At 35.9% G+C, this 12,623-nt stretch overlaps 1 protein-coding gene across 2 annotated transcripts in view; it reads left to right on the top strand.

Moving 5' to 3' along the window:
• sestd1 (SEC14 and spectrin domains 1) overlaps positions 1-12,623 on the top strand; it is a 45,269-nt gene that overhangs the window by 22,751 nt on the left and 9,895 nt on the right. For both annotated transcript variants that reach the window (XM_077216391.1, XM_077216393.1), the window contains exons 7-11: positions 2,650-2,763; positions 6,566-6,660; positions 6,883-6,938; positions 8,754-8,974; positions 10,710-10,832. In XM_077216391.1, the coding sequence (XP_077072506.1) occupies positions 2,650-2,763; positions 6,566-6,660; positions 6,883-6,938; positions 8,754-8,974; positions 10,710-10,832 (609 nt within the window). The remainder of the gene's footprint in view (positions 1-2,649; positions 2,764-6,565; positions 6,661-6,882; positions 6,939-8,753; positions 8,975-10,709; positions 10,833-12,623) is intronic.

Raw genomic sequence — 12,623 nt, 5'->3', positions numbered from 1 at the left:
TAAAAAATAATAATATTGTGTTTAAATTCTTGCAAGGTAACCAGAATGCAAGCTGCTTTGAGGGAACTGTATTGATCAGATAGCTTTAGCAGACACAGTGTTTAATCTCTTCCAGCTAACCTTGCAGATGTGAGGGCACAGCTGGCAACGGTCCAAGCTGTTGCGTTCCTGCTTCAGCATCAGGCCTGCGTTCAGGGTCACTGGAGGATTTCAAAGAGCGCACATTACTTTGATTAAATACACATCAGATTAAAAGTTTGGTGAGCAGATGGTTTTTAAAAAGAGTTGTTCACCCTAAAATTAAATTAAAATCTTTTTTTAGCCTTATGTCATTATAAACTTATGTTTTTGTTTTTGGTGTTCATCACAATTTATAGTGACCACAGAATATATGCAGGTGTCAATGAAAATGCACTGTTTATTATATATATATATATAATATATATATTAATTAATATATATACACACACACACACATACACACATACATACACACACACACACAACTGGTGTAATCATACTGTTTTCAAATGGTTTGTCAAAAGATTACGGCCCTTTGCTGTGCAACGGAGGATTTCTGCACCGCAACTCAACATGGCGCTTATTTGGAAAGCGAGATGATGCACCTGCATTTTTCCTGCATCCGTTTTGGAAACCTAGTCATGTTCTTGGGTATGCCCATGTTGTTACCAAAGCAACCCATTGAGATTGGTTGGTTTCTGCTGGAAACACAAGTCTTATTTGATCACTTGCAATTAATCGTGCGGATAGTCTGCCTGAAAAGATCTAATTTGAGAAAAAATCCAATTTGCCTGCAGTCTGAACATAGCCAAATAGTATGCTCTGGCCCTTCCCCTCCCCCAGCCCCAGCATACTGATGACATGAGATGTGACAGCATTTTTGTTTTGAGTGAACATTTCCTTTTAAGGCTTCTAAGGAAGGTGTTGGGTTTGTTTTTTAGTGAACTTTTTTCTTCTTCTTTCTTTTCTTTTATTTTTCTCTTCTCTGTATGCCTTCCATCTTGGAATTTGCAATGATATCATGACAGAAGGAGATGAGATTAAATCCTGTTCAAAAAGCTGTCATGCTCGAACTGCATTTTAGTATCTTCCACAGAAACTTCATGGCCCAAAACAAGGCTTTTTAGATGCAAGAACACCCGTTAGAGAGAGTTTGTAAAACTGACATGAAGCAAACCTGGCTTTGGCTCATCCTTTAGGCTTTTTTCCCCCTTAAATTGTCCTCGGCAGACAGCCACGCAGCGGAGGCAGACACGCCTCTTACATCCTGTGAGTAATGTACCCCAGATAGTATGAATCCAAAATATATTTCTTCATCTCCTCTTTGGTGACACAGGCTGGGAATGTTTGCAGTGAGGCCTTGTCCCTCTGTCCCGTGTGTTGACTCAGCTGAACATATTTGTAAAGACAGCTGTTCTCTCTCTTCCTGTCGACACACTAAAGTGCAGTGAGGAGGGGTGTCCTTATTTTTATTGAGACTGCATACATTAAGCGCAGACATAGGAATGATAAACATTTACATGTTAAGTATTCCATAAATCAATGTGTGTATAATGTTACAGAATATTTTTTACGCTGCTTGGCAGCTGGAAACAGGTTTGTTTTGCATTAACAACCAGCCGATTGTACATTTATTCCTCTTATTACTTGGCTACATAACAGTTGAGTAAATAAATAAATAGATATGAAATATTGATTTGAGCTGAAGTATTTGATTATCTGAGAAGAAAGAAAACAATGAGTAGTATGAGTAATATCAGTCTCTGACAAGGTTTTATTTTGTCTAAGGAAAATATATAGTTTATTAATCATTATACAGAATTTATTTTTAATAAATAATAATCTTATAATAATTTATTATTATTATTATTATTAGTAGTAGTTTGTTATGCAGTATTATGGTTATTTATTTTATAAAAGCAATAAGTTAAGTTTGTCTGTGGAGTATTATGGTTATTTATTTTATAAAAGCAATAAGTTAAGTTTGTCTGTGGAGTATTATGGTTATTTATTTTATAAAAGCAATAAGTTAAGTTTGTCTGTGGAGTATTATGGTTATTTATTTTATAAAAGCAATAAGTTAAGGTTGTCTGTGGTAGTGATTTTTACCAAAGATTAGTAATGTTCTTAGGCATACCGTGAGATAAATTGTCAAAATCTTCATTACACTAATCATGTTTAAATAATTGGCTATTTACACCTTTTTTTATCATGTTTATTTTCTCAAAGATGACAGGCAACACTATATAAAAATTTTCGCCTGGTGTTCTTCTATAGAAACAGTATTGGGTAATGAGTTTGACTGACATTATGTTACCCAGCAGAAGGGCTGCTTCACCTGCAGAGTTTGTCCTATATGCCTTCAAATATCAAATAAATTATTCATGGATTTGAACCTTGCATGACATTTGACTGCTGCAGAAGCTCTTAAGCAATTTCAGGTTATGCTACATTATGTGCAGAGATGCCTGTTTAGTTGGTTACATTTAGTAAATTGTGCACTTTCCCCTCTGTTACAACAAATAATTCTCTAATGGGTGGGTTTTATTTTCTTCTCTTTTACATTCGCAGAACAGATATTGGAAAAGGTCCTTGGTCATGCCTGAGAGTAAATGTTCTGTGTTTCAGGTGATTCTGGTGTCTGCCAATAAACTCACACGCTATATCGAGCCATGCCAACTTACAGATGAATTTGGCGGGAGTCTGGTTTACGATCATTTGGACTGGGTCAACAAACGATTGGTGAGTACCAAATTGCTTTATTTATTGGTAGACTACAATAATTCAGAGTTGTTGTGGTTAGTAGGGCTGAGTGATGTATATTCACATGAATTTGCTGGTGATATAAATCAGTGAATTGACTCGTAGCTCTGATTCCACACTTGTTTATAGGGTTGTCACGGTACCAATACCAGTACAATTTCACGGTTCTCGGTACGAGTTTCGGTAACAGCCAAAACTGTTGGAACTATTTTATTTCACTGTTTGAAATATTAATATTAATTCAATTTAATTAGTTTACTATTTATTTAGCCTTCAAAAGTTTTATAAGTAAACATTGTTTATAAAAAGATCAAGTGAAAAATTAGTAATAAAATGAAGGACAAAAAACACATACACATTACATAGAGCAAGTGACAGGTCTATTAGTTTGCTTTTACAGTCTAATACTTAATGCACAACCATTTTGACATACCGTGTCAGATTGTTTTGTCACATCTGTTGCTCTGGATATATCACTGTCAATCTTTGCAGTTTTGGATTCGATCGCGCATTTAAATATAGTTGTGAATCCAGAAACTTTGCAGTGTACTGAGCAGCATGAAAAACAATACTTTTATTCAAATTGTATATGGGCTATAAACAGAAAGGCTGCAAAGAGCACTGCCTTTATAATCACTGAAGCTGTCAATCACTAAAGTTCAGAGCTTGACTGAGATCTACAACACAGTAAACACAGTAGAAGTAGCTACTCACTCTCTCTCTCTCTCTCTGTCTCTGTCTCTCTCTCTCTCTCTCTCTCTCTCTCTCTCTCTCTCTCTCTCCGTGATGGTCAGCGCGATTCCGTAGCCCCCCCCACGATATCATCGTCCATCGCGATGTTTTGCTGGAAACATCGTCAACTGCCAATTTAGGGGACATCGCCCAACCCTAATAACATGACAACTCTCTCCCACATCTGTTTAGCTGTGCATTTACTGAATGAGCACTGTGCCACTGTTCGTCCGACTGTTTGCACTGTATTTTATTTTAAGTTTTAATTACTCAAATTTCATTTGATTATTTCTGTATTTTATCTTTTATTCTAAACTGTTTTAATTATTCTGATTTCTTTTGATTCTTTTAATTTCTTCTATGTAAAACACTTTGAATTACCATTGTGTATGAAATGTGCTATATAAATAAACTTGCCTTGCCTTACCTTGCCATGACATATAGGCTAAGACATGACACTCACACGTTTATTTTTACCATTGTTGGGAGAAGTCCAATTTACATATGTGGTTTCAAAAACCAGATACATTTACGCTTGTCCAGTTTCGTCTGTAATGCGTCTCAGTCCTCCTCCTGAAGTGGTTTGAGCGATCGGATTTATATCCGTCTTGAATGCGTCTTGGAGGGCATTTACACCTGGGGCCTCATTTATAAAACTCTGCGTAGGATCCTTACTAAAAGTGTACGTGCGCCCGAAAGCCAAAAATGTCATACACAAAAATATTCAGACTTATAAAACCGTGCGTACACCAGAATCTGCGCAGAATTCACTTTATAAATCCCAGTTAGCGGAAGATTGTGCGCACATGTCTCCTCCCCGAAACAACCATAAATGGAGCTTACAAGGCCTTACTTACTATGCATATCCTCATCTGCATATCATTTGCATATGATTATTCATCCACGTGATAACATGTCTAACGGTACCAGACATTACGAAAATATGAAATACGGATGTCATTAATAAAAAAATATTTAATAGCCTATCCTTGCCTTGTTTTTGAATAAATAAATCAAATAGTGAAAAATACATTTCAGATAAAGGTTTTCTCAATCTTTTCCACTGGCCAAATAGTATTTTTAATTGATTTATATTTTTAATGGAAAAAGACAGACCTTGTTGTGCATTATTTGCACAAAATTATTTTCTCAGAAAATCTGCTATTATAATAAGCAATTAATCTCTGTAGTTAAAACATTAAAACATAGCATGCCTGTGATTGGCATATTTAATCTAAATGTTTATATCAGAAGTAAAACATAGTTTGAATCATTCTTTTATTTATTTAAACTTTTATTGTGAACATGCACTGCATTTATGATTAGGACTTATAATGAAGATTTACGGTTTTAGATAGGCTGTGTCAGTTTCACTAAACGGCCCAACGCGCCCGTTGGCGCGGACATTTAAAAAGGGTTGGATGGTTGCTTCAGGCTTGGTGGGTGAAATTATGTTTGTATTATCTTTCTGTATATGTATAATTGTCTTTAGATTTTCTGTCTAAAAGTGACCAAAAAGGCATTTAACTCCAGTTCACCATCGGTGTCGCAAAACTGCTCCATCTCCAAAACGTTCGTACGCATGGGTCAGAGTTTGCGTGCAGGTGCGCAAATTTTCGGTCAAGTTTGTTTTTATAAATCACAACTTATGCGTCGGAAGTAGCGTACGCATATTTCAGGGCCTGTTTTGTGCGCACGCAACGGTTATAGATGAGGCCCCAGGTCTTTTCACGATCGGATAGCAATCAGATCACAGAAACGCATGAAGTGGCCAGGTGTAAACAGCCCGCTGTTTACGTCATCATTTAGGATGAAAAGAAAGAAAAAAAAAGCTATAAATTCACATCTGCGCGTTAGTGATGCGCAGATCCAAGTAATACAAAATAATATTCCAATTAATTGTGAATTAGAGGTAGGCTACATCATTAATATGTTTCAATAAATAAATGAAAAAAAATAATGTTTTAATGATTTTAATAAAGAGACTGAACTCTCATTTCCCGGTAATACATTGAGCGTGTGTCATGCTTTTACTTTCTTTTTCAATAATATCTAGTGTTAGGTTAGTAAAGTATTTACACACACTTTATGTACCAATGCTGCTTTCTTGCTGCAATGAAATTCTGGGCTCTTCATCTGTTGTCGTCTGCAACATGTTAGTATAAAAATTAGCACAATCATATTGTCACATGATCAACACGACTAGTCGACATCAAGCTTAAAGCGTCACGGCATTGCATTAAGGTCGACTAGTCGGTTCAACCCCTAGCGTGTACTGAATATGATGGTATCGTCACTTTTTTTTTTAAAGCTGCAGTCCATAACACTTTTTTTGTGTTAAAAATTTATATAATAAGCGAGTACATCATAAAACCATTTTCCAAACTGTGTTTTTGTCTTATAATAGGTGTACCGTAGTGATTCAGGATAAGTGTTTATATTCTGACTCAGACTGGTTCGGGTCGGCACTCTGTGGAGTAGCCCAGTACCTGTGTGACTCGTCATAGACAATAAAAAAGAGATTGTAGCTCCGGCTACAATGTTCCTCCGCAATACCCCTTAAAAGTTATGGACTTAATTTTTATGTTTTTGACAACCCTACTTGTTTACATTATCATTAAAAATGTTCACTGATATATTTCATATATTACAATACAGTATATTTTAGAAACAATAAATGTATCTAAATATTCCTTTTTTACTATGAATTGTTGTATTGGTGAATAGAATTCACATTTAAAATATTCATTAGTTAAAATAGTGTGTAAACCATATCTTCATTATTTAACTCAATTTAACTTTGCTTTTTTGAATCTTTTTTGAATGACAGTAGTGGCTGTTTAGTTGAAATTAGTGTTGTAGTATTTAGTAACATCATCATTCTTTTTTAAATATTTCTATTCATCTTTATTTATTTATTTTTTGATCAGCTTTTAGGTATTGAATATCATTGAAAGGCTGAAAAAGATTTAAGTGTGTGTAGCTATATCAATATAATGGTATGCTGTTTTTAACTGCAGGTCTTATTTGCCATTTATCCCTCATTTAGGTCTTTGAGAAATTCACAAAGGAATCCACATCCCTTCTGGATGAACTTATCGTCATCAATGAAAATGAGAAAGGAAGCCAGGCAGAGAAGGACAGGTATTTTATGTCTCATCTCCAGGCATGAGCTCTTAATTATATCTGTGGTTTAAAGGGCCACTGTTTTTCTATTAACTATTAGCTGTTCTTAAAGGGGTGATTTTAAAATGCTTTCAAAGGCACTGAACAATCAAATACACCCAGCAATCAATGAGTTTGTTTCGTTAAATGGTCATAATTTTATAGAAAATGCTCAACAACAACATATTGTTACAATCTTAGGTCTTCCGAGAGCAACATCCTGCCTTCATTTGACCCTGAAACGGTCCTTCAGACTGGTGAGTGCTGATCTGTGCTGTGTGTGTTCACATGCATGTAGGCATTACTTTGACATTGCAAAACTGCTAAACTTTTAGATTTTTCTGAAATGGTTTGGGTCCATTTGAAAACTAGTTGCAAAAGCAGATTTTGGTTTGGGGATTTGAACTGTTATGCTGTATTTAGCATGTGATGTCAATGGGGAAGGTTTTTTTTTCCAGCTGGCCTGTGACTCCATTCATTTTATTGGTTGGGTAGAGCTAAGAACTTGGCTTTTGTGCTTTTTAGCACTCTAAACCGATTTCACAGCTTTTGTGTTTGAGGCTAAAGCTGGTTTGTAAAGTGAGTTGACTCTTTCCTGATCAGTATGTCCCTCACATCATGCCCTGCGATAAAGAATGGCTTCATCAGTTTAGTGATCTTGTGCCCCATGCAGTGGTGGATAAAGTACCTGAAAGCCGCAGTAAAAGTATGTAAATAGATTGTAAAAATTGTGACATTAATCGTTTGGGTCAGACTTCCGTGTGTTTTTGTCACATTGCTTTAGACACTTGAGGTACTACAAATGTTAGCATCCTCTCAGCCTCAACTGCAAACATACTGCTGTTCTCCTCTAATGCAGCATCTAGTCAACAAACTTTACTTTATAATGATTTGAAAACATGTACTGTAATATAGACTGCATAACATACCATATTGTTGTCTTTGTTTAAATCCGTTTTTGAAGTGTCCCACTCTGTGCAGCACGCAGCCTCACGTCACGTGTCAAAACAAACTCCACGAGGCATCAGTGATAGTTTTTATTTCGCTTCTAGAGGCCGTTCTCGTACTGTATAATGACAGCTCACCCTTCTCAGCCACTCCAGCAACGGGCACACTCGGAAAATGAAATCAACCGCAGTTGTGTGAGCATTTGTTTGCACATGCTTGCTTGCAGTCAATCTTCTGACTTACATTTTTTTGTAAGTAAAGAATATGCTTTGGGAAAATGTATTTGAGTAAAAGTATACATTTTATTTAGGAAATGTACTGGAGTAAAAGTAAAAGTTGACAGAAATATAAAAACTCAAGTACAGATTCTCCCAAAAAATACTCAAGTACTGTAACAAAGTTTTATTAGTTCATTACAACACCACTGGTCCCATGTAAGTGATTTTCCTGTGAATAAACTGTAACAAGCAGGGTTGTACACCATTCAGAATTGAAATGAGAATGCCTTTTTAAATGGCTTAAATTTCAACTTGCATTGTTTCAAAGTAGAATTGGTGATCGGTGCATCTCAAATATATACTTCTAAATTATTTTTTACTGAAGACTTTTGTCCTCAACATGCTTCCATTTTGGCCCGTTTTGTTGCTGTATTGGGCTAATTCAGTTCATCCTTGTTTCTGTTTTGCAACTTCAATTCAAGCGCCAATCTAACATCCTGTAAGCCTCATTTAATTCATATTCACGCTAATGAGTTGAAAGGCAACCAATTGTCAATGAATTCTGAATTTTGACTAACCTTGGTTAGAGGCACATATTAGAACACAGCAATGGCACAAAATTTGTTTTTCTTCTGTATTTGAGTCTGTCACTTTGTTGTGCTTGAATTAGTTGGAATACTGACTTAATGTATTCATATTATATTAAATAAATCCGTACTCCTTTTGTAGTAGAGCATTTGACAGATGAAAAATTTTCCATCACATTTGCATTCATTGCTTCTTTCTGCTTGACATGTGAAACACTTTTACTATTACTGTTTACTGTGTTCCCTTTTCAAGGTATTTCAAGGCCTTGATATTTCTCTCATATATGTTTATTTGCCATGTTGTCTACCTCTTTCACAGGGCATGAGTTGCTCTCTGAGCTCCAGCAGAGGCGTTTCAATGGCTCTGAGGGTGGAGGAAGTGGCACAGCCTGGTCACCCATGGACGATGAGCTGCTGGCTCAGCCTCAGGTGATGAAGCTCCTGGACTCTCTGAGGGAACAGTACACAAAGTATCAGGAAGTTTGCCGACAGCGCAGCAAACGCTCCCAGCTAGAGGAAATCCAGACCAAGGTCATGCAGGTAAAACAGCAATAAAATGAAAGTTCACCTCCATATAGTCAGGTTGTGTTTAAGATATGTCCTTCAGGCATTCCTGTTTCATAAGGGAGGACATAGCCTTGTTTATTTCATGTCATCTTTCACAAACCAACCACATGATGTTGTGGAGTGTGAGGGAGTTTCAGTGTCATCTGTGAACCATTTTGTTTTATTTCTATATCTAAATACCACCAGGGTTTGAAAGAGAAGATATCATACTCTTTAGTTCAGACTTTGGCTGGGCTTCGATATTATGGTGAATCAGCAGTCTTTAGTCTACAAATAAAAGGTTTTGGTGGATCTCTGCACAGTATTATCTGAGTTTTTCCACAGAAAAGATTTGTCACATAATTTTCTGTGCTGCGCTGTATTCTTGGAAGGCTTACAAAACACACTCCCACCAAATCCTCTCTGAGAATCCGATTACTATAGAGAATAACTGTTAGAGAGCAGGGCTGTGGCGGTACAATCATACATCTCTATATTGTGCTTTTGGTTTCTTTTTTTCACTACATTGATATTAATTGATTTTTATTCTTGTATCAAAAAATTACAATCATCTCTTCAAAAAATTGTTGTCAGTCATATATATATATATTTTTTAAATGACTCTTATATAAATGCATGATCAAAAGGGACAGTAAAGGCATTTGTCACAAATGTCACAAATTCAAATAAATCCTGTTCTTTTGAACTTTCTGTTCATCAAAGAATCCTGAAAAAATATGTCAGGGTTTCCACACAAATAATTTCTTAGTTTAATGTAACGAAGAATGTCTAATAATTCTGGAAATCACCAAGGTTGATGCCAAGATCAGAAGTTGTGTATCCTATGAAAGTCTCCCAAAACCACTCTGTCAGATGAAATACAATGCATGTTTCCATGGTGATCAGGATATTGGGAGGTGCACATCTTGTGTGTTGGAAAAGGAGTTTGGCCTACTTCTTACCTTCTGTGAAAAATTGTGCAGGGAAGGGGGGATCATTTGTAATCCACAGTGCCTGAAGCAATTACAAACAGGAAGCCTTGCAAACTGAGCAGCGATTCTTAAAAAGTTCAGGCACATCAGCATTAGACAAATTAATGACCTTCTTCACAAAGCAAGTTATCTTGCTGCGGTTCCAGACTTTTCATTTGCTCCCCTACTTCATTGAACAACAGAAATTAAATGAAGTTTTCTGCCATTTCAGTTGTAATTCCCATTTTTAACCCATAAATGAAAATTGTTTATCTTCATGTTGTTCCAAACCTCTATCCTTTTCTTTCTGTGCAAAACAAAAGGATGCATTTTGAAAAAATCTTTACAAAGAGCTTCGAAAAACACCATAAACGCAGTAAATATTATACTATATTTGTGTGAGGAAACAGAATGAAGTTTAGGTGCTATTCTTCCATTTAGCTGCAGCTCTGAGATCTCATTTTTGTCAGATCTAACATTGATGTTCATTCAAAATCTGAAAGTTAAAGGATTGTGCAGCCCTCGAGACGTGCAACCTACATTTGTCTTTTTGTAAACAAGTACATATCTAATTAAGTAAATCTTTAATTTGAGCTCTCATCGACCTGATCCTGTCATTTAGTTAATTAGATTTGCTCTTTGTTCCTCCTGATTTATTTCCAATTAGAGTCTGCTGAGTAGCTCCGGGGTCAAATGTGGTAGTGCTTCACTAATTAAAGGTTTATTTGTCTGTGTTTATGTGTCTTGTGTGTGAGCAGGTTGTGAATTGGCTGGAGGGACCTGGCACAGAGCAGCTCCGCACGCAGTGGGGGATTGGAGACTCCATTCGTGCGTCTCAGGCCTTGCAACAGAAGCATGAGGAGATCGAGAGTCAACACAGTGTAAGTACAGCTGTCATCTCTGGCTTGGTTTTTGTGGAATGTATAGTCCCTCTGAAATGCAAATGCAGAATTTTCAATATGGGTCCGTTATATACAAGGACATAACGGATTGACCAAATCAGTTATGATCCAGAATTGACACAAAATAGCTTTGTGTGAGGAACATACTGAAATGTATGGTTCGTGTCAAGAAACCAGTCTGCAAATTCGACTGAATCAATTCACAAATCAGAAATAAATTATGTTCAGTTCAGCAACTAACTCAGTCTGGTCACAAGTTAACAGAATTTGGAGGTGAAGATTATTGGTATACTTTTTTATACTTGATATACTTCAATCTAAGTCAATCGTAACCTTTACTAATAAGTTAAGATCAAAAGTTCAATCGGTTAACATTAGTTAATGCACTAACATGAACATTACAAAAAAATTCACTAACTAAGAAAGGTTCATTAATGCAGTGAAAATATACTGCTTATTGTTAGTTTATGTTAATGTATTAACTAATGTTAAAGGGTTAGTTAACCCAAAAATGAAGATTCTGTCATAAATTACTCGTCCTCATGTCATTCCAAACCCAGTTGGGTGAACCAACCAGTTCCGCAATGAACCTTATTGATTCTCGCACGTCAAGCGAACATGCTTGAGGTTCTGTTTACCACAACTAATGTGTTGATGAGTTGATGAATGGTTATATGGGAATTTAAAGCCTAAATTCAATTGCTTAATGATATAAAGCGATCGAGTCTCTTCAGAAAAACGCTCAATTCATATGGATTAGATTTACAATCTCTTTATTAACTTTTTGAAGCATCAAAAGGGTAAATGGGTAGCTGTCAATTGAGGAATAGAAATATTTCATCATAAAATATTTCAATAATTATAATATTTCATCATTTTCATCATCATTATATAAAAAATATCTTAATTTGAGTTCCAAAAATTAACTAAATACTTACGGGTTGGGAACGACATGAGGGTGAAGAATTTTTGGGTGAACTAACCCGTTAACAAATGAGACCTAATTGTAAAGTGTTACGATTACTTATAGTCTTTCAACGTGCCTGTTGAATGAAAATTGCAGTGAAATAAATAATATTTATTTTTAGAATTTCGCAGCTTAACATCCATTTTCTGGTTATAACATGTTTGCTACCTAGTCTTACAACTTACCTACTGAAAGAAAACCACAGTGAACTATAATTAGAACTGGTTATTTACTGGTTAGTAACTGGTAACTTTGTGGCACTCGGATGTTCTTGGCTTGAAATGTTTGAGAAACACTTTTGTTGACCATAGAACTCCAGCAATCAGAGCTGCTGAGATTAGGGATTTCATTAAAAAAATTATTTTGTTCTACTTTTTTTTGTGTTTCAAGATATAATTGCGATCTTGAGTAAATTTGTCAGGTCACAAAAGCAGAAGTCAGAGTAATGACACAATCATGCAGTTTATGTCCCGCCAGTAGGTGGCAGTATTGATGCATTTTACTTGAGGGAATCGCATTCCAATTTTCATGAATATTTGTGCTTCAGACGGTACAAACTTTATTTGAGGAAATAAGAATATGATGTATTTAGATACATGTTAAATCTTTGATTCAGGCTACGATATTTTACTACATATTTCATGAATACTATGTCATGTTTACAGTCTTTGTTCAAATGCATTTGATTTGCTGTAAAGATGTGGTTTTCACCCACAGTCAGTTTTCCTGAAGGTCAGCTGTTTGGCTGTCTGTCTCAGGAGTGGTTTGTGGTGTGCTCTTGGCTTGTCTGAAGTAGTTACTGC

The sequence above is a fragment of the Siphateles boraxobius genome, unplaced genomic scaffold, assembly GCF_051911475.1.
Source record: "Siphateles boraxobius isolate OS27281-9 unplaced genomic scaffold, OSU_SipBor_1 7, whole genome shotgun sequence".
Taxonomy (NCBI): domain Eukaryota; kingdom Metazoa; phylum Chordata; class Actinopteri; order Cypriniformes; family Leuciscidae; genus Siphateles; species Siphateles boraxobius.
The sequence above is the reverse complement of the archived record's forward strand: the minus strand, read 5'-3'. Positions and strand labels throughout refer to the sequence as shown.